The following is a 23065-nucleotide window of genomic DNA, read 5'->3' on the forward strand; positions in this document are numbered from 1 at the left end:
ATTCATGATTTGGCTGGCCCTCCGTATACTGTAATTCATAAGGGCAGAAGTAGTTTGACTTTATTTTAAACCAATGTAATGACTTACTGGTATTTTTACCTAAGCTTCATGAGTCTCCTGCAGAAACTAAGCTCCACATACTGGACAGTCTCAGGACTACGACCTTTTAACTTTCCAGAACAAAAAGCTTTTTTTTGTAAATCAGCTAGACTTCTTGTACCTTTTGGTAATAAGTATAAGGGGCAGGCTGTATCCTCTGACTTTCTAAATGGGATGCAGACTGCATGAAAATTCACTAGTTGAATAAACTACCTGTTCCCTCACGAATTAGGATCTGCTCTTCAAAGGCCAAGTTGACATTTATGCCTTGTTTCAGAGGGGGTCCTTATTTCTGAAATGTATGGAGGGGCTACTTGGAGTACAGTTAAAACAGTTATCAATCACTACTCCACTGTGTAAGGGTTTAGACCAGATGTGCAGCTTGGCAGGGCAGTTCTAGAGTCATCATTTAGATAGGTTTCAGAGTAGCAGCCATATTAGTCTGTATTTGCAAAAAGAAAAGGAGTACTTGTGGCACCTTAGAGACTAACACATTTATTTGAGCATACGCTTTTGTGAGCTATAGCTCCGATGAAGTGCATCTGATGAAGTGAGCTGTAGCTCACGAAAGCTTATGCTCAAATAAATGTGTTGGTCTCTAAGGTGTCACAAGCACTCCTTTTCTTTTTGCATTATTTAGATAGGACTCCAATCACCTACCTTGTAGAGAAAAGTGGTTATTTACCTTAGTTACTGAAGTTCTTGAAGATGCTTTTGTCCACACACATCCTAGGACCCCCCCTCCTGTATTAGTGAAGGAATTGAGTGGTGTTTGGGGCAGCTCCCTCTTAACCTCTCACTGTGGGGGCACAGGACACACATGCAGCCCCAAAGGACACACTTCTAGCTAAAAGTTACTAGGCTTGCACACACATAGTGGGATCTGTGTGAACAAAAGCATCTCGAAGAGCTCCAATTTCTATAAGGTAAGTAACTTCTGTTTGACACATCGGCCACTCCTAACCTATTGCCAGTTGTGGCTCCTCCTGGGTATGTTCCTGGTGGTAATGGTACATTGTGTTCACTTCAGTAGAAACTGTTTGCCATTGAATTACGGTGCGAATGTTGGGGAGATGATGGAGATTTTACTGGCTCTTTGTTAATAACACTTGGGAGCTCTATGGTGCCTGTGAATAGAATTGACTGGAGATTCAATTTATGGTCCCATGAACACTGAAGTGATGAGACTTTTAAACTTCTTGATAGTCGTGATACTCTCTACTGGTGGGAGCTCACTCAAGCGAGTGTTGTCCACTGTTTTCATCTAATCTTGTTTGTAACTTTGCATCTCTTTGCTCATACAGCAGGCTGAGCCCAGATAGCGGGAGGACTCGGACCAAGCTGACGGTGGAGGAGCTGAAAGCATTTGTCCAACAGCTATTCAGCCTTCCATGTGTCATTAGCCAGGCCCGACAAGTAAAGGTAGGTTTTGCATCCATTGTTTGGTGTATTGGGTTTTGTGACACCTGGTGAAGTTTCCCAGTATAGAGTGCAAGGTAATTTTGCTCCTCCTGTAGTTTTGCCCTGTCTGATTTTTCTTTGCTGTCCTTTTCCCCCCCACTTCTGCCCCAGAAGTATACTATTCTCCAGGCTTCTTCTTTTTTAGCTAATAAGAAGGTTTTCTGACTTCCATCAATCTGCTTGGTGCAATTGAGCAGAGTATGGGCATTGTTACGGTGCTTTGGGTGACAAAGGTCATGAAAAATGATCTTAACTCAGATGGAAAAAAAAGCAAAAGGAAAAGTTTTTGCTATATCCTCTTTTATCACTTGGAATGTGATCTCACCCCATTTAGTCCCAAGGGGATAGGAAGCTGTCTGGCACTTTAGCTTTTGTATGCATCACTTGGTATAGAGAACAAATAAAGTTACAGTGCTTGCCTGTACTGTGTTTTCACATGTGTAGGCACCACATTACCAGGAAAATTCTAAGTGGAAGAGGTTGAGAGAGAGAAAAATGTGAATGGCTAGAGAGCATTGATTTGAGGAAATGTTGAAACTGCCAAGTGTGCCGAGCTTGGTTAAGAGGTAGTGGTGAACAAAAATCTACAAATATTTGAAGGGTGTAAACAGCAAGAAAAGGTGGGGAACTATTTAGAATGGTTTGAGGGGACCTAGCTAAGAGTAAAGAGAAGATATTAAAGGGAAACTTAAACTGAATTGCAGTGAAAACTTACTCCGAGAAGGCTGTGGAATAGTCTCTCCACAGAAATGATGGAAATCTCATCTGGGATGATTTAAAACTGCATTAACAGTTCTTCAGTGGCGGAGTGATGGACTGAATGAGATTTTTCATCTTTTAATTTCTTATTTAAGACAAGTAGATATTTACCATGACTCTTCTGGGCCTGAGGCGTAGACTCAAAAGTGCTGACTCAAACTTGGGATTCTTCTTCGAGTGCTTACACATGTCCATTCCAGTATAGGGTGCACAGCTGCTGGAAACTTTTTCCCTCAGTGGCATCTGTCGGGTCAGCTCTTATATGCTCTGATGTTGCATGCTCAGAGCACTGGTATAAAGCCCCCTGCAGACCTGCGCCCTGTTGGTTCCTTCTTACCGCCCATGATGGTTGCTGGAACTACTGTCCTTGCATTACAAGTACTTTTCTCAGTGGACTTTTCTATCTATTATTGTATATAGTTACGTTTCTGTTAGTAGTTAGAGTTAGAATTTCTCCATTTTATTCTCCACCCCAGGGCATGCCTCGGTCACTGGGCTTCAAGACTTGTGCCTCTTGTAACAAGGCTATGCCTTTGAGCAACCCTTTGTTCCAGCCACCTTTAGTGCCTGGGGGAAGCTCATGTGCAGGAGTACTGTAAGATCTGTAGGGACTTTAAGTTCTCCGCCAAAAAAGATTGAGACGTTAGGCTGAAGTCCATCTTAATGGAGGCAGCGCTAAGACCTCCCTTGGCACTGGGAGATTGAGACTCTGCACCAAGTACCTCAACATCAATGAGCTCATGGCTTCGATCTTTGGGTCTGCCTCATGAGGTCCAATGGACTCTGCAGGACCTTCCCCTTGAGGGCACTTCAGTCTGTCGGTTTGGAGTCTTTTCCAAGCAACATGGCCTAAATGACTCCAGGGCTAACTTGAAGTTCCTAGGTCTTTATACCCTGGTACCCATGAGGAAGCATTATAAGCCTCATCCAGCCTCTCGAATCTTTCTGCCACCTGTCTGACAGGACTCTCACAGGAAGAGGAGCAGGGACTTTAGATGAAGGCCTCCCCAATCTTTGCCTGAGTCCATGCTGCTCCTCCCCAACTCTGTGGGGGTTCCAAGCAGGCCTTTTGATGGGACGCTCGGGGACGACGTACCAGCGCAGAACTTGGATCCAAGCTCCCCCTTATTTGTGGATTGTTTATCCCATTTCTGTTGGACATGGGCCCATATCAAGACAGACCTCTGGGTGCTAAGCAAGATAGAAATGGAAAATACCCTTCAGTTCAGTTCTTCCCTGTCCCTCTTCAGGCACTATCCTCATGAGCAACTTCTAGCCTAAGAGGTGCAGTGGCTCCTTCGGGTGGGAGCCATGGAAGACGTTCCTCTGGAGTTAAGGGGCCAAAGGGTTCTACAACAGTTATTTCCTAATCCCAAGAGCCAACAGTGATCTCAGACTAATTCTGGACCTGCAAAAGCTCAACAGATACATGAATAAGCTAAAGTTACACTAGTCTCCTTGGCTTTCATCATATGCCACCCTTGATTTGAAGGATGCTTACTTCCACTTTTCGATCCCCCACCCCGGACACACAGTTCCTGAAGTTTGTCGTGAATCATGTGCACTACCAATTCACAATTTTCCCATTTGGCCAGTTGGTGGCCCCGCGAGTGTTTACCAAGTGTGGTGGACCAGGGTCCAGGTGGAGTCCAATATAAAATTAATCCATTCAACATTCCAGGACTTAGGACTTCTGATAAATATGCAGAAATTTCCCCTCTTCCCTGGCTCAGAGGATAGAGTTTATCGGGGCAATCTTCCATTCTGTTCAAGCCAGAGCCTTCTTCCAAGAAGGGCAGTTTCAGGTAATAGTGATGCTTATAGAGCCCCTCAGACATCACCCCCTCAGAGATCACCCCATCATGATAGCAAACAATTGCTTGATGCGCATGGGCCACACGTCCTCATGCACCTATGTGGTGCAGCATGCAAGACTTTGACTCAGACCTCTCCAAGCGTGGCTGGTGTCTGTATAGTCACCAAGCAGACACTATTTGGACACAGTCATCGCAGTTGCCCTGTTAGAGAGTGTCTCCCTCCGCTGGTGGCTAGACCTACTGACGGTGCACTTGGGAGTCCCGTTCTCAAGATCCCAGCCATCCATATCTGTCGTTACGGATGCTTCAGTGATGGGCTGGGGTGCTCACTTGGGTTCCCTCAGAACTCAGGGCTTCTGGTCTCCGGAAGAGCGCGCTCTACACATCCACGTTTGGGAGCTCAGGCAGTTCTCTTGGCTTGCCAGATGTTCCAGCAAGAAAGTGTCAGTTCTCACGGACCACACGATGGTGTTGTTTTATATCAACAGGCAGGAAGGTGCTCGCTCCTTTCCCCTGTGCCAGGAAGTGCTTCGCGTGTGGGAATTTTTCATAGCACACTTGATCCACCTCAGGACCTCCTATCTTCTGGGGTCACAGAACGAACTATTGGATCACCTCAGCAGATCCTTCTCCAACCACCACGAGTGGTCCATTCTCCCAGATGTCGTGAAAGCCATTTTCCTGAGAACGCCCCAGATAGATCTGTTTCAGAGCAGCAGCCATGTTAGTCTGTATTCGCAAAAAGAAAAGGAGTACTTGTGGCACCTTAGAGACTAACCAATTTATTTGAGCATAAGCTTTCATGAGCTACAGTTCACTTCACTGGATGTTCACCGCAAAGCACAACAGGAAGTATCTCCAGTTCTTCTCTCTTGTAGGCACAGCTCCGGATCTCTTGCAGTCTCCTTCCTTGGACAACTCATCTCTTCTACACGTTTCCTTCTATTCCTCTCATACACAAGGTTCTGCTGAGGATCAAACGAGACAGAGCGTAAGTCACCTTGGTGGCCCCACTAGCATTGGTTCACCATTGTCCTCTATCTCTTGGTGGGGACACCAGGTCTGGGTACAGCGATAAAAGGATGGATCTCTCAGGACCTCGGCCACCTGCATCACCCGAACCTTGAGTCACTCCAACTTCGGTCTGGAAGCTCCATGGCTGAGCTCTTCAGATCTAGCATGCTCTGAGCATGTCCACGAAGTCCTAATAGGGAGCAGGAAGCCATCTACCAGAGCCACTTATCTGGTAAAGTGGAAGAGATTCTCTATCTGATATGTACAGAAGGGTGTCTCATCTACACAATCATCGGTACATTTCATTCTGGGATACTTACCGCCCTTGAAATGACAAGGTCTAACCATGGAGTCTATTAGAGTCCATCTTGACGTGATCTCAGCCTTTCATCCCTGGGTAAATGGCCAATCTGTGTTCTCAAACAACATCTCTAATCTGTTTCTTAAGGGCCTTGAAAGGTTGTACCCCAGGTACTCCAACAACTAATCTCTCCCTGGGACCTCAACCTGGTATTATTAAAACTGACAGGATCCCCATTTGAGCCACTGGCGACTTGCTCCCTGCTTTACCTGTCCTGGACGGTGACTACCTTAGTGGCCAGTTCTTCTCCAAGACTCTTCTGGAAGATCCGTGTTCTCAGATTAAAACCACCATACACTGTATCCTTCAAGGACAAGGTCCAATTGAGTCTTCATCCAGCTTTCCTTCCAAAAGTGGTTTCACAGTTCTGTAGCAATGAGGCTATCTTCCTCTAATGGTCTTCTATCCAAAATCACATGCCAACCAGGGAAGAGCAAAGGCTCCACTCGCTAGATTTTAGAGGTGCACTGGCCTGCTACATAGAAAGGGCTAAGCCATTTCAGAAAACTAATCAACAATTCATGGCCATTGCAGACAGGATGAAAGGTCTTCCCGACTCATCCCAGATAATTTTATCATGGATCACCTCCTGCATCCCCGCATATTACAACCTGGCAAAGGATCCTGCTCTGCCTGTCCTGACAGCACATTCCACAAGAGCGCAAGCAACTTCAGCAGCATTTGTAGTAGAAGTTCTTCTAGGTGTGGCACATGCACGGTCATCGGAGTTTTTGCCTTAGCACTATCCGTAGGGCCATCTTGTGTGTCGGTATATTGGGTGCTGCGCCCCTACACCCTCCCAGTTCCTTTTTGCCGCCTGTGGTCATTAGTCGGAGTGCCTTTCCTTGCATAGCAAGGGCTAACAGTTTCATTTCTTCTAACTTCGAGCCTTAGGGCCCTGTAAATAGTTTGTTTTTATAGTAGTTAGTGTTAAGTAGTTAATTGTAGTTAGTTAGTTCCGGCGGGGCTGGACGAGTTGCATCCGAGAGTGCTAAAGGAATTGGCGGATGTGATTGCAGAGCCATTGGCCATTATCTTTTAAAACTCGTGGCGAACGGGGGAAGTCCCGGATGACTGGAAAAAGGCTAATGTAGTGCCCATCTTTAAAAAAGGGAAGAAGGAGGATCCTGGGAACTACAGGCCGGTCAGCCTCACCTCAGTCCCCGGAAAAATCATGGAGCAGGTCCTCAAGGAATCAATCCTGAAGCACTTAGACGAGAGTAAAGTGATCAGGAACAGTCAGCATGGATTCACCAAGGGAAGGTCATGCCTGACTAATCTAATCGCCTTCTATGATGAGATTACTGATTCTGTGGATGAAGGGAAAGCAGTGGATGTATTGTTTCTTGACTTTAGCAAAGCTTTTGACACGGTCTCCCACAGTATTCTTGTCAGCAAGTTAAAGAAGTATGGGCTGGATGAATGTACTATAAGGTGGGTAGAAAGTTGGCTAGATTGTCGGGCTCAACGGGTAGTGATCAATGGCTCCATGTCTAGTTGGCAGCCGGTTTCAAGTGGAGTGCCCCAGGGGTCGGTCCTGGGGCCGGTTTTGTTCAATATCTTCATAAATGATCTGGAGGATGGTGTGGATTGCACTCTTAGCAAATTTGCGGATGATACTAAACTGGGAGGAGTGGTAGATACGTTGGAGGGCAGAGATAGGATACAGAGGGACCTGGACAAATTGGAGGATTGGGCCAAAAGAAACCTGATGAGGTTCAATAAGGATAAATGCAGGGTCCTGCACTTAAGACGGAAGAACCCAATGCACAGCTACAGACTAGGGACCAAATGGCTAGGCAGCAGTTCTGCGGAAAAGGACCTAGGGGTTACAGTGGACGAGAAGCTGGATATGAGTCAGCAGTGTGCCCTTGTTGCCAAGAAGGCCAATGGCATTTTGGGATGTATAAGTAGGGGCATAGCGAGCAGATCGAGGGACGTGATCGTTCCCCTCTGTTCGACATTGGTGAGGCCTCATCTGGAGTACTGTGTCCAGTTTTGGGCCCCACACTACAAGAAGGATGTGGATAAATTGGAGAGAGTCCAGCGAAGGGCAACAAAAATGATTAGGGGTCTGGAACACATGACTTATGAGGAGAGGCTGAGGGAACTGGGATTGTTTAGTCTGCGGAAGAGAAGAATGAGGGGGGATTTGATAGCTGCTTTCAACTACCTGAGAGGTGGTTCCAAAGAGGATGGTTCTAGACTATTCTCAGTGGTAGAAGATGACAGGACAAGGAGTAATGGTCTCAAGTTGCAGTTGGGGAGATTTCGGCTGGATATTAGGAAAAACTTTTTCACTAGGAGGGTGGTGAAACACTGGAATGCGTTACCTAGGGAGGTGGTAGAATCTCCTTCCTTAGAAGTTTTTAAGGTCAGGCTTGACAAAGCCCTGGCTGGGATGATTTAATTGGAGATTGGTCCTGCTTTGAGCAGGGGGTTGGACTAGATGACCTCCTGAGGTCCCTTCCAACCCTGATATTCTATGATTCTATGACTTCGCTCCAGGTGGGGCATGCCTTAAGTCTCTGGGGTTTAATCCCTGCATGGATTCTAACTGGCCTATGCTTGTAAGTGACCCCCACAGCAGCGGCCTCAGGTGCCTGGGGGAATCATATGTGAAGGACCAGGACATCCACCTTAATGCCAGTCCAGCAAATAGAGTTCATTGGGGCAGTTCTCGACTCCACCTGAGCCAAAGCCTTTCTTCCGAAAGCATCTTTTCAGGCTGTGTTGGATGTGATCTCCCATGTCAAGAATCACCCACTCACCGCGGCTCACACCTATCTGCGGTTGTTGGGCCACATGGCCGCACGTACTTATGTGGTCAGTCATGCTTGGCTCCATCTCCAGCCCCTACAAGCATGGCTGGCGTCAGTCTACATCCTCAACAGGCATGACCTAGACCAGGGGTCTCAAACTCAAATCGCTACGAGAGCCACATGAGGACTAGTACATCAGCCTGAGGGCTGCATCACTGACCCCTCCCACTTTGCGGCCCCTGGCCCTGCCCTCACTCCCCCCTTCCATGAGGCCCTGCCCCTGGCCCCGCCTCTTCCCACCCCAACTCCGCCCCCATTCCAAACCCTTCCCCAAATCCCTGCCCCGCATTTTCTCCGCCTCTTCCGCTGAGCACGCGGCTCCCCGGTCCTCCCCACTCCCTCCTGCAAAGTGCTAAGTGCTGTCAAACAGCTGTTTGGTGGCGGGAAGCACCTGGAGGTAGGCAGAGGAGCGGGGATCCGGTGCACTGGCGGGAGAAGGGGTGGCGAGTGAGGGGAGCCTGGCGGCTGCAGGAAATAACTCGAGGGCGGGAGAAGTGTGTGGGGCGCTTGGTGGGCCGCAGCAAATAACTCAATGGGCCGCGTGTTTGAGACCCCTGACCTAGAACAGGTAGTGAGAGTGCCAGATCACATTAGGTTATCCCTGGATTGTTTTTTGAACCCTGGGTCGGTATTGGAGGGGGTTCCCTTTGTGTCCCCATTGTTGACCCTGGTCTCCAATGCTTTGGACCTGGGCTGGGGAGCCCACCTGAGTGAGATAAGCACTCAGGGCCGCTGGTTGTGGGATGATCTGGCTCTCCATATCAACATCAGGGAGCTCAGAGCGGTTTGCCTGGCCTGCCAGACTTTCTTGCCCCACCTGAAGGGAAAGGTGGTGCAGATCCTGATGGACAGTACCACCACAATGTATTCCATCAACAGGCTGGGTGGAGCGAGGTCATCGGCCCTTTGCCAAGAAGCTCTGTGCCTTTGGGATATTGTGTGTGACATGCAATTCATCTGGTCGCCTTGCACCTGCCCAGAACCAGGAGCGTTTTAGCAGATCACCTCAGCAGGACCTTCTTGTCTCGCCATGAGTGGTTGCTCCATCCGGAGGTGGTCAGCATAATCTTCCAGAGGTGGGGGAATTCCCCAGGTGGACCTGTTTGTGTCCAGGCAGAACAGGAAATGCCACATGTTCTGTTCAGTCTGCAGGATGGACAGGGGCTCCCTATCAGACACCTTTCTCATTCCGTGGTCGGGGGCACTGATGTATGCCTTCGCGCCAGTGCAGTTGATTCTCAAGGTCCTTGTGAAGATCAAGCAGGACAGAGCAAAGATTATCCTAATAGCCCCTGTGTGGCGTTGCCAGCACGGGTTCAGCACGTTGCCAAACCTTTTGGTAGCCGCCCCGCTGCAGCTAGCCCTCTGGCCTTGAACCACAGCAGCCTTTTGCACCTGAACCTGGCAGTGCTGCACTTGATGGCTTGGCTGCTGCATGTCTTAAGTGCGGATGCTCGGCCCAAGTTCAGCAGGTCTTGCTGGGTAACAGGAAAGCCTCCACCAGAGCGACTTACCTGGCCAAATGGAAAAGGTTTACATGGTGGGCTTTGGAGTGGCGTGTACAAGCCAAGCAGGCCCCACTGCAGGAGGTACTGTATTATCTGCTGCACCTCAAACTCCCAAGGTTTGTCCCTGTCATCAATTATGGTCCACCTGGCCGCTATCTCTGCTTTCCCACTCTTCATTCCAAGGCAGGTTGATTTTTCACTCAGGCCTTGTCTACACTACGAAATTAGGTCAAATTTATAGAAGTTGGTTTTGTAGAAATCGTTTTTATACAGTCGATTGTGTGTCTCCCCACACAAATGCTCTAAGTGCATGTAGTCGGTGGAGTGTGTCCACAGTACCGAGGCAACCGTCGACTTCCAGAGCGTTGCACTGTGGGTAGCTATCTCAGTTTATAGATTCATAGATACTAAGGTCAGAAGGGACCATTATGATCATCTAGTCTGACCTCCTGCACAGCGCAGGCCACAGAATCTCACCCAGCCACTCCTGAAAAACCTCACCTATGTTTGCGCTATTGAAGGCCTCAAATCGTGGTTTAAAGACTTCAAGGAGCAGAGAATCCTCCAGCAAGTGACCCGTGCCCCATGCTACAGAGGAAGGCGAAAAACCTCCAGGGCCTCTTCCAATCTGCTCTGGAGGAAAATTCCTTCCCGACCCCAAATATGGCGATTAGCTAAACCCTGAGCATATGGGCAAGATTCACCAGCCAGATACTACAGAAAATTCTTTCCTGCGTAACTCAGATCCCACCCCGTCTAACATCCCATCACAGGCCATTAGGCCTATTTACCATGAATTTACCACAGTCTCTGCTGCCCATTTGAATTCTGGGTAGAAATCCCAGTGCCTGATGGGGCTAAAACATTGTTGCGGTTGGTTCTGGGTACGTATCGTCAGGCCCCCCTTCCCTCCCTCCCTTCCTCCGTGAAAGCAAGGGCAGACAATCGTTTTGCGCCTTTTTTCTTGAGTTACCTGTGCAGACGCCATACCATGGCAAGCATGGAGCCCGCTCGGCTAACCGTCACTGTATGTCTTCTGGGTGCTGGCAGACGTGGTACTGCATTGCTACACAGCAGCAGTTTTTTGCCTTTTGGCAGCAGACAGTGCAGTATGACTGGTAGCCGTCATTGACTTAGTCCAGGGTGCTCTTTTAACCGACCTCGATGAGGTCGGGGCGCCTGGCAAACATGGGAGTGACTCAGCCAGGTCATTTCCCTTTTAAGTTTTATCTCATGGTGATTCAGTCCTACTGGCAGTGCACTGTCTTTTAGTCTGCAGCCAGCAGAAGACTGGCCAGCAGTCATACTGCACAGTCTTCTGTTGAGCACCCAGGTGATGACGATGGCTAGTGGTCGTACTGCACAGTCTTCCGCCAGCAAGATGTATAAAGATAGATGAAGTGGATCAAAACAAGAAATAGACCAGATTTGTTTTGTATTAGTTTTCTCCTCCCTCCCTCCGTGAAATCAACGGCCTGCTAAACCCCGTTTTGAGTTCTATCCTTGAGGTTTTGAGTTCTATCCTTGAGGGGGCCATTCTGTTTCTCGCAAAGCCACCCCCTTTGTTGTTTTTAATTCCCAGTAAGCCAACCCTGTAAGCCATGTTGTCAGTCGCCCCTCCCTCCGCCAGAGCAACGGCAAACAATCGTTTCGCGCCCTTTTCCCTGGATTGCCTGGGCAGGAGCAGACGCCATAGCATAGCAAGCATAGAGCCCATTCAGCTCACCACAGCAGTTATGATCATTGTAAACACCTCACGCATTATTGTGCAGTGTATGCAGAACCAGCATCTGAAAAACCAGGCGAGGAGGCGACGGCAGCGCGATGATGAGGACATGAACACACTTTTCTCTAAAATCGCGTTCCCCTGCAATTTGGAGATCATGGTGTTAATGAGGCAGGCTCGTGCCGTGGAACGCCGATTCTGGGCCCGGGAAACAAGCACAGACTGGTGGGACCTCATAGTGTTGCAGGTCTGGGATGATTCCCAGTGGCTCAAAACTTTCGTATGCGGAAGGGCACTTTCCTGGAACTTTGTGACTTGCTTTCCCCTGCCCTGAAGCACAAGAATAGCAAGATGAGAGCAGCCCTCACAGTTCACAGGCGAGTGGCAATAGCCCTGTGGAAGCTTGCAACACCAGACAGCTATTGGTCAGTCGGGAATCAATTTGGAGTGGGCATATCTACTGTGGGGGTTGCTGTGATGCAAGTAGCCAACGCAATCACTGAGCTGCTGCTTTCAAAGGTAGTGACTCTGGGAAATGTGCAGGTCATGCTTGATGGCTGTGCTGCAATGGGATTCCCTAACTGTGGTGGGGCCATAGATGGAACGCATATCCCTATCTTAGGACCGGACCACCAGGGCAGCCAGTACGTAAACCGCAAGGGTACTTTTCAGTGGTGCTGCAAGCCCTGGTGGATCACAAGGGACATTTCACCAACATCAATGTGGGATGGCCAGGAAAGGTTCATGACGCTCGCGTCTTCAGGAACTCTGGTCTGTTTAAACGGCTGCAGGAAGGGATTTACTTCCCAGACCAGAAAATAACTGTTGGGGATGTTGAAATGCCAATAGTTATCCTCGGGGACGCAGCCTACCCCTTAATGCCATGGCTCATGAAGCCATACACAGGCACCCTGGACAGTAGTCAGGAGCTGTTCAACTATAGGCTGAGCAAGTGCAGACTGGTGGTGGAGTGTGCATTTGGACGTTTAAAGGGTCGCAGGGACAGTTTACTGACTCTGTCAGACCTCAGCGAAACCAATATTCCTATTGTTATTGCCGTTTGTTGTGTGCTCCACAATCTCTGTGAGAGTAAGGGGGAGATGTTTATGGTGGGGTGGGAGGTTGAGGCAAATCGCCTGGCTGCTGAATACGCGCAGCCAGACACCAGGGCGGTTAGAAGAGCACAGCAGGAAGCAGTGCGCATCAGAGAAGCTTTGAAAACCAGTTTCATGACTGGCCAGGGTAATGTGTGACACTTCTGTTTGTTTCTCCTTAATGAAAACCCGCCCCTTGGTTGACTCTAATTCCCTGTAAGCCCCCCCTCCCCCCCCCCCCCCCCGGCTTCGATCACAGCTTGCTTGCAAAGCAAATAGTCACTATCATTTAAAAAACATGTCTTCTTTATTAATTGATTATAAAAAAAAAAAAAAAAAAAGGGAGATAACTCACAAGGTAGCCTGGATAGGGTGTTGGGAGGAGGGTGGGAGGGAAGGAAAAGGCCACTTGTTGAATGCCAGCCTTCTGTTGCTTGGGCTGTCCACTGGGGTGGAGTGGTTGGGTGCCCGGAGCCTCCCCCACCCCGCGTTCTTGGGCGTCTGGGTGAGGAGGCTATGGAACTTGGGGAGGAGGGAAGGCGGTTAAGCAGGGGCTGCAGCGGTGGTCTGTGATCCTGGTGTCGTTCATGAACCTCCACCAGATGCTGGAGCATGTCCGTTTGATCCCACAGTAGCCCCAGCGTTGCCTCCTCTGATCTTCCTGCCGCCACCTCTCCTCCCATTCATCGGCCACCGTCCTGTACTCTGGTATTGTGTCCCTCCACACAGCTCTGTCAGTACCGGACGACTGCATGAGCTCAGAGAACATGTCATCGCGCGTGCGTTTTTTTTCGTCGCCTTATCTGAGAGAGCCTCTGGGATGGAGGAGGGAGGTTTGAAACATTTGCAGCTGCTGGAGGAGAAAAAGGGAATGAAGTATTTAAAAAGATATATTTTACAGAACAATGGCTGTACTCTTTCTCGGTGAGCAACACTATTCACATTACATAGCACATGTGATTTTGGTACAAGGTTGCATTTTGCGTCTTATATTGAGTGTCTGCGGCTTTGGTGTTAGAGATCACACATGCAGGGCCGGGCAACAGAATTCGGCTTGCAGGTGGCCATGGTAAGCCATAGTCTTTTGGCTTCTGCAATCTTCATAATAGCAACCCCCTCTTTTCCCATACCAAGCAAAGCCCGTTGAGTTGGCCATTTACTGCTGCACTTTTCCTGTTAATATGCAGCAGCAGAAACCAAACTAACCCGCTCCCTCCATCCAGTTCTCTGGGATGATCGCTTTTCCCCTCCCCCCACCGCCTGGCTGGTATCAGGGAAGATCCCTGCTAGCCAAACGCGAACAGCTCAGCACCAGTGCGCCCCACCCCCCACGTGGCTAACTGCTACAGGCAAACAGCCCAGTAGGAACAGCCACCTCTGAATGTCCCCTTAATCAAATTCCCCTATTTCAACCAGGTTACCATGAACGATATCACTCTCCTGAGGATAACACAGAGATAAAAAACGGATGTTGCTTGAATGCCAGCAAACATTGGGACCATACGCTGCCAGGCTTTGTCATGCAATCGTACCAGATTACTTGCTACTAGCATGGCGTGGTAAAATGTCCTATCATGGAGGACGGAATAAGGCTGCTTTCCCCAGAAACCTTCTGCAAAGGCTTTTAGAGTACCTCCAGGAGAGCTTCATGGAGATATCCCTGGAAGATTTCCGCTCCATCCCCAGACACGTTAACAGACTTTTCCAGTAGCAGTACTGGCCACGAATGCATCCCAAGTCCTCAGGGCTACTTAATCATTAAAAAACGCTTGCTTTTATAACATGTATTATATTTAAAAAGGTACACTCACCAGAGGTCCCTTCTCTGGCGTCGTTGGGTTGAGAGGGTATTTCAGTCAGGGTGATAAAAAGATCCTGGCTGTCGGGGAGAACGGTGTGCTGTGTGCTCTCCCCAAGCTCGTCGTCGTCCTCATCTTCCCCATCTGCAAAATCCTCAGCCATGGAAGAGAGTATCCCATTCTCGGAGTCCACAGACAGGGGTGGGATAGTGGTGGCGGCCCCCCCTAGAATTGCATGCAGCTCAGCGTAGAAGCGGCATGTCTGGGGCTCTGTCCCGGAGTGTCTGTTTTGATTCTTTGGTTTTTTGGTACGCTTGTCTGAGCTCCTTAAGTTTCACGTGGCACTGTGTTGCGTCCCTGATATAGCCTCGGTCCCTCATGGCCTCTGAGATTTCTTGAAATGTTTTGGCATTTCGTCTTTTGGAACGTAGTTCTGATAGCACGGATTCCTCTCCCCGTAGAGCGATCAGATCCAGTACCTCCCGTTTGGTCCATGCTGGAGCTCGTTTTCGATTCTGGGACTGCCTGGTCACCTGTGCTGATGAGCTCGCCTGGCCAAACAGAAAATGAGATTCAAAAGTTCCTGGGGCTTTTCCTGTACACCTGGCCAGTGCATCAGAGTTCAGAGTGATGTCCAGAGTGGTCACAATGGTGTACTGTGGGATAGCTCCCGGAGGCCAATACCTTCGAATTGCGTCCACACTAACCCTAATTTGAAACGGTGATGTCTCTTTCAGCGCTAATCCCCTCATTGGGGAGGAGTACAGAAATCTGTTTTAAGAGCCCTTTATGTCAAAAAAATGGTTTCGTTGTGTGGATGGGTGCAGGGTTAATTCAGATTTAATGCTGCTAAATCCAACATAAACTTGTAGTGTAGACCAGGCCTCACAACATGACGGCCTGTTTTTTGAAAGGCCTGGAGCATCACTATTACATGTCTGGGATCCCATCCCTCCCTGGGACCTGAATCTTGTGCTGTTGAGACTCATGGGGGCTGTTAGTTGCAGTGGCAGGCAGAAGGAAAGGTCGCCCAGTGTCTACTCAGAGGATTTCGTCCTGGATTAAGGCCTGCATTCACCAGTGTGATGAGTTGTGAAAGGTGCCTCTGCCGGCAGTCGTGATGGCACACTCGGATAGGGCACAAGCATCGTCAGTGGCCTTCCTGGCACAGGTACCAATCCAAGAGATCTGTAGAGCTGCTACCTGGTCGTCTATCCACATGTTAGTCTCTCATGATGCACTTACTAGCAAGCTCGAGATGACGCTGGCTTTGGCAGATCAGTGCTGCAAGCTGCAAGACTGTGAACTCCGAGCCTACCTTCATGGACACTGCTTGTGGTCACCTAGAATGGAATCAACGTGAGCAAGCACTCGAAGAAGAAAAAACGGTTACCTACCTTTTCGTAACTGTTCTTCAAGATGTGTTGCTCATGTCCATTCCATTATCTGCCTTCCTGCCCCTCTGTTGGAATTGTCAGCAAGAAGGAACTGAGAGGGCGTAGGGCTAGTGGCGCCTGATATACCAACACATGGGTGCGGCACTCAGGGGTGCCACAGCTGGCCCTACAGATACTGCTAAGGCAAAAAAATTTGACCATGCACATGGGCATGTGCTCACCTAGAATGGAATGGACATGAGCAACACCTCTCGAAGAACAAGAGTTACAAAAGGTAGTAACTGTTTTCCCCCACCTTACCAGATTATCTGCGTTGTTTTAAATGCAGTTTTGCCTGACACACACTAGAAACTGTACCTCAAATGAACAATCTGCTAATATGTGTCCTGCTCATTTGTAAGTGCATCTGACAATGCGAAGGCCTTGTCTACATACGCAAATTGTACCACTTTAAAAAGGGTAATTTTTAAATATTTAAAATATTGAAAAGGGTAAATGGGATGATCTGGATAATTTTAGGCTTGTCAGTCTGACATTTATCCAGGGAAAGATAATGAAGCAGCTAATATGGGACTCTATTAATAAAGAATTAAAGCAGAGTAATGTAATTAGTGCCAATCAACATGGACTTACAGAAAATAGATTCTTTCAGACTAACTTGATACTTTTTTTGATAAGATTACAAGTTTGATAAAAATAAGTGTTGATGTAATAGGTTTATATTTCTGTAAGGCATTGGACTTGGTATCACATGATGCTTTGATTAAAAAAAAAAAAAAAAAGCAACCCCAGAACTACATAAAATTAACACACATGAAATAGATTAAAAGATAGCTAACTGATAAATCTCAAAAAGTAATTGTAAAGGGCAATCGTTGAATGGGTGTTTTTAGTGAGGTTGCAGGAATCTGTTCTTGGGCCTAGTCTAATATTTGTATTAATTATCTGGAAGAAACCACAACATCATTACTGATAAAGTTTACAGATGATGCAAAAATTTGGTGAGTGGTAAATAATGAAGATTACAGGTCACTGATAGAGCAATCTGGATGGCTTGGTAGACAGGACACAAGCTAATTGTGTTTTTTAATATGGTTAAATGTAAACGTGTACATGTAGCAGCAAAGAATGTAGGCCCTATGTACAGGAGGAGGGACTCTATCCTGGGAAACAGTGACTCTGATTTTGATCAGGAGCTTCCAGTATGATGAGGTGGGCAAAAGGGCTAACGTGATCCTGGGGTGCAAAAACTGGGGAATCTTGAGTAGGAGTAGAGGGGCTACTTTACCTCTCTATTTTACCTCTTTTTATTTTACCTATTTTACCTCTCTATGGCACTGCTGGAATACTGTGTCCACTTCTGGTGTTGACAATGGAAGAAGACGGTTGAAAAATGGGAGCAGGCTCAAAGAAGAGACACACAAATGACTAAAGGATTAGAAAACCTGCCTTATCGTGATTAGACTCAAGGAGCTCAATCTATTATAGCTTAACAAAGAGAACGTCAAGGGTTCCTGTGGAATGGAAGTCTGGCATTAGTTGAGTGCTCAGAGCATTCTTTATCCAAATGCATCAAGAAACGAGGTCCAGATTTCTTTGAATTCAAATAATCATTTTCCACGTTGATAAGCTATTTCTTTTGCTGCTAATTCAGACAGGTTCAAATACCACTCCTCTGTTCTGGGCAGAAGCCTACTCCTCTATTTTTGTAAAATCACGCACATGATAATGATTGTTGCCCTTGAGTCAATGTCTGTGTGGTGGAGTTAAACCCAGCATACTAGGTACAATTACCTAGGATATAATTTTCAGCTGAGGCTAGGTTGCTGAAGCAGAGCCCTGTTTTCACTCTTGTGTCCCCCTCTTTCTGCAGCTTACTGTTGGACAGTCTCACAACACATGCGTCAGAGTTCCTTTTTCTTTATTAAAGCACCAACAAATATCCAAGGACAAGGCCCCCATCTTGCACAATCTTTGTGGCACCCCGTAGATTTGGAATAGAATCTTTTGCTATATCAATCAGAGCCTGAGATCCACAGGAGCATTTTTAACACTCCGTGACATGCTCTGCCATTGGGGTTCTTTTAATGGCTGTGATAACTTCCCTTGCAATGCTTTCACAAAACTCCAGACCAATAGAGTTCCTCTTTGTTAGTAAAGCATGCATTGTGGACGTGGGCCTGGAAGTTTATGAAGCTGTTCCCAGTAGTTCTGGGGCCTCTGGCAGTCTTAGGACATCCAGACCAAATTGATACATTAGTAAGTGTTGTAAGTACTGCCACTCCGCTGAAGGTGGCAAATGAGATAGTAGTTTTAGTGTTAGAAAAGAGAGAGAGCCCTCATCCTTGAGGAACTGGGAAATGCATATAATTCTCTTGCTCAGCTAGTTCTTCCAAATTATAGTTTTTTCCCCAAATTTGCAAGTCTGGGTTACCCTAGATATATGCCTTTGTATGACGGTGAGGATGAAATTGGTACTACTTAGTTAGGATAGCCCAGACTTCTCATGGTTGCTACTTTAGGCACCTTGTTTTTCTCCATCAGATGAAAAGAGGAACCCAGCAGACTTGCAAGGGGAATTGGATGCATTGGTACCCACCCATGTGGGTATAAGTATGTCTGCATTTTGGAACTAGTTTACACCTGTAACACGATAAAAGCATAGTAATAATTTGGGGTGTCTGGGAACCCAATCCCCCCTATCCGCTTAGCTATAGGGAGTTGGAATTTAAGTGTTAGTAGCGGGCATTGACCAGGACCCCACAGAAAGGCTCTAATAATGTTGTTGTTAACTTCTCTAAAATAAGATGGGGGGGGGGAGGGGAGTATAAATAAGTGGGCCACTTAGAATACAGGGAAGCCTTGGCAGAATCTTATTTTTTATTGTATGTACCCTTCTTCACAGGCTCAGGGAAAGAGGATGCCACCGATTTGTATCATTAGGTACTTGAGAGAGTACAGGATTTAAATGTACCTTTACTAGTTCTTAATATTTCTTGGTACTTTTATATCTAGGTATTTGATTGCATCTATGACAGTTTCATTGAGAAAAAGCCTTGCCAGATTGCCATAATTTTTTAACAATGAGGGTAATTAACCATTGGAACAGTTTACTGGGAATTGTTGTGGATTCTCCCATTACTGGCAAATTTTAAATCAAGATTGGATGTTTTCTAAAAGATAGATGCTCTATGAAATGTTTTGGGGAAATATCATGGCCTGTGTTATACAGGAGTCAGACTAGATGATCACAATGGTCCTTCTGGCCATGGACTTTATGAATCTGTGAACTTCCCTAGAATAGATAGTTATACCAGTATAAATGGGCTTGACTGGTAGAGCTTCCATCTGTATGAGTAGAGGAGTAAGCTATACCAAAATAAGCATGCATAACTATGTCCACCTTCAGGGTTGTTCCGGTGTAGCTATCTCAGTTAGAGGGTTAATTTTTCATCAAAATAGTTGTAACCGTACAAAAACTGTATATAGGCCAGGCCTAAGTGTCCCATTCAATAAAGCACATGATGTAAAGTCATTAACTTGCAAATTTGGGGTGTCACATAGCAGAAGCTTGTTGGCTCTCTGAAGATTAGAGGGCTCTGAAACAATGAGATTATTTGCAACTGCAGGTGTTCCCCTTAAGTAGGTGCTGGACATGGGCACTAATGTTACTCATTTTTATGTATTGGATGAAAGGGACAGTGGTCACCCATCCACGCAATTCCGCCATTAATGGATTTGCAAAATAAACAAACCTGTTCTCCCCCCCCCCCCATTTTCCACTAGATTCATAATTTAAGGCTGGAGGAGACTATTAGATCATCAAGTCAGACCTCCTGCGTATCACCAGCCCTTACATTTCACCCAGTCTCTCCTGTGCTGAAGCCAATAACTTGTGCTAGTGTTTGGCTAAAGCATATCTTCCTTAAAGGCATCCAGTCTTAATATAAAGAGTCCAAGAGATAGAGAATCCACCACTTCCCTTGCTATTTTGTTACAATGGTAAATCATCCTCATTGTTAAAAATATGTGCCTGATTTCTAACTTCCTAATTTGATTTTGTCTGACTTCAGCTTCCAGCTATTGGTTCTTATTATGCTTTTTTCTACCATCCTGAGTTGGTTAGCAAACACTGGTATGTGTTTAGTTTAGATAATCTGTTGCCTGTAGCTATGAGTGTTGATGGTTTAATAGTCCAGATAGCTCTGAACCTTTACGTGACTGGTCATTTTAAGTTGACACAGCTGGTTGACCAGCTAGACAGCTCTTGCTTTGATTCTACTGTGCATATTTGTAGCTGAATGGCTGCCTATGCTTGCTGTACATCTGTTTCAGAACCTTTTGGATGATGTGGAGGAGTTTCACGAGCGTGCTCAAGAAGCCATGATGGATGAGATCCCAGACTCTTCCAAGCTGCAAATGTTGATAGACATGGGCTCTGGCCTCTATGTGGAACTTCCGGAACTGCCCCGGCTGAAGCAAGAGCTGCAGCAGGCACGTTGGCTGGATGAGGTGAGGTTGACTCTCTCGGACCCTCAGAGGGTCACTCTGGATGTGATGAAGAAGCTGATTGACTCAGGTGTGGGGCTGGCACCGCATCATGCTGTAGAAAAGGCCATGGCTGAGCTGCAGGAGCTGCTTACGGTGTCCGAGAGATGGGAAGAGAAGGCCAAGGTCTGCCTGCAGGCAAGGTGAGCATTCCCTTGGTAGCTATACTGTGTGATAAAAGTCCTCTTTAGTTCGAAGGATAATGTCCCCTTAAGTGAATATCCTGTCTGTCTCAGGAACGTAGTGATGAGCGGGGCTGTGAAAATCTAGCCAGTTTCTTCACTGTTTGATACTGTCTGTCTCACTAAGTTTTTAAACTGAAGGTAGTGAACTGTTGTAGTAGAGATGATGTCCTCTTGGGGTTGGCAGTGGCCCAGGGAGGAGACCTAAGCATTCCCAGAATGACTTTGCTGCCGTTTCTTTACGGTCGTGAGATTGTCACCACCACCAGCTTCCTGTCAAGGTCATAAGATTGAATTTGAGGTCAGTTGCTGATGCAGTGTTCTCTGACCTTAGTGGTGAATAGGCCATCAACTTTCTCATCTCTGCTGGCATTTAGTAGTGAACAGCCCCCTCCAAGACCAGCGCTGTGGTACCTTGCACTAGTGTAGTGATACAGCAGCCCTGCCACCTGACCTCACTTCACTGACACTTTGTTGAGATATAAGGCTGGAATCAGGTTTTTCCTTATGCTAGACCACGACAAAGTATGATGGCCCTGGAAAGCATTGTGAATGAAGCAAAGAACATCCCAGCTTACCTGCCCAATGTATTGGCACTGAGAGAAGCCCTGCAACGAGCTAGAGACTGGACAGCCAAAGTGGAGGCCATTCAGGTAGGGCTAATAGCAGGCAGTGGAATCTGTTGGACTGTGCTCCTTTCTCTTAACAGCTCTGTCCTTGAAGGAGGTCAGAGAGGAAGGGAAGCTTATTTGAACTTTTAAACTTGCTTACCTTGTTCTTTCCATGTTTTAACTCTTTGCTCTTCGTTCTGGGCTGCCATCTGTTCCCGCATGGGAAACCTGTTCCTTTCTTTTCCCCTTTCCTATAGGCATCCCACTATGAATCACAAAGGCCATCAGTTTTCTCCATTGCCCCAAATGCATCTCTGTAAAAGGCCCTTATTTGGTTTTAATATTGTTTGGTCTACAAATTGCCACAGGAGATGGTATAGCTGTGATGCAAGACTCAGTATGTCCTGGTGTCCAAGTCATTGAGCTGACTGTGCAAAGGATTTTTTTAAAATTTTGATTATTCCACATGTATTTAGTGCTTTCATAAGGTGCCAGATTTGACAGCCCTGGAGACTGAAGTCTTCTGTCTACAGAATAGGTACAACATGAGCAACAGTAGTCCAAGTGTCCCTTTGGCACTACCCTACCTATGTGCCTCAGCCTTGGCTAAGAGGGGTCACCTTTAGGGAAGAGAAGGGAGTTGTCTCCATGGTCCATGCAGTTCTTGACCTCTGGGCTGAGACTGCCATTGGTCGTGGTGCTGTGTTTTTGATGCAGTCACATGTTTACTGGGAGGTAGACTGAGAACTATCAACTCATTTCACATGGGCTCCTGAGCAACGATCAGCTAGTAACTTTGGGTTACTATTAACCTGGTTGGCTTTGAACAAGCAACTGAGATGAAATGGTATCTGATTACTAGTTCCCTGAGCCAGCCAGTTCCATCAGAGATTATCCATTAAATGGGAAGTTTATATTACACAGGAATAGCTATCAAAATATTAATCAGATGTGGGGTGGGTTTCAGGGCAAAGTTTGGTCGACTAAGTTTAGTGCTGGAGTTCTGTGGTTCAGAGTATTGTGTTCTACCCCAGAACTGTAGCAACTACGCCTATCTGGAGCAGCTGGAGAGCTTGTCTGCAAAAGGCCGTCCGATACCCGTACGTCTTGATGCCTTGCCACAGGTGGAGTCACAGGTAGCAGCAGCCCGTGCCTGGAGGGAACGCACAGCAAGGACTTTCTTGAAGAAGAACTCAAGCTACACCCTGTTACAGGTGAGCAACAGTCAGTTATATATCAGAGCCAGGAAATTGGCTTTGATGTCCCTCTGCAATCTTGGAAGTGAGCATATGAGTTATAGGTTACCCTTCCATATGATGGTAGGGTGAAACAGAAATTTCAGATCCACATGAAGGAGGGACATGGTCACGTACAGTCTCCTTTGGGTGAGTTTGTGTACTGAGGGTTTCTGCTATTACTGTTAAGGAGGTGGAGTAGAACTTGTGCTTTGTGGCAAGAAGGAAAGAGTTTATTCTATGATGTATAATCATTCCATAGTATATTGTTCTCATCTGTGCTCCAGTGCCTTCTATCGGTTCATCTGACTAGTGTCCTTGGGTTTTACATTGCTTCCTTTGTGTTTACAGGTTCTGAGCCCCCGGAATGATATTGGGATTTATGGAAGTAGTAAGAATAGACGGAAGAGGGTGAAGGAGTTAATGGAGAAGGACAAAGACCTTGATCTGGAATCCCTGAGTGAACTGGAGGATGGTCTGGAGGAAGCCAGGGACACTGCATCTGTGGTAAGGAGCTGTGTAAAAGGGCTGGTGTCTTCTGCAGCTTGGGGGCTTTTGAGAGATCCTGTCTGTATTTTAACCACTACTAGCTCACTTGAATTTAAAGTCCAGCCTGCTAAGTGTTCTTGTCC

General features: G+C 47.0%; 1 protein-coding gene across 2 annotated transcripts in view; it reads left to right on the plus strand.

Annotated features, from left to right (window-relative positions):
• KDM5A (lysine demethylase 5A) overlaps positions 1-23065 on the plus strand; it is an 86182-nt gene that overhangs the window by 41115 nt on the left and 22002 nt on the right. For both annotated transcript variants that reach the window (XM_074939122.1, XM_074939130.1), the window contains 5 exons: positions 1404-1521; positions 20193-20548; positions 21102-21240; positions 22233-22412; positions 22785-22940. In XM_074939122.1, coding sequence (XP_074795223.1) covers positions 1404-1521; positions 20193-20548; positions 21102-21240; positions 22233-22412; positions 22785-22940 — 949 coding nt within the window. The remainder of the gene's footprint in view (positions 1-1403; positions 1522-20192; positions 20549-21101; positions 21241-22232; positions 22413-22784; positions 22941-23065) is intronic.

Source organism: Natator depressus, chromosome 1, assembly GCF_965152275.1.
Source record: "Natator depressus isolate rNatDep1 chromosome 1, rNatDep2.hap1, whole genome shotgun sequence".
NCBI lineage: Eukaryota > Metazoa > Chordata > Testudines > Cheloniidae > Natator > Natator depressus.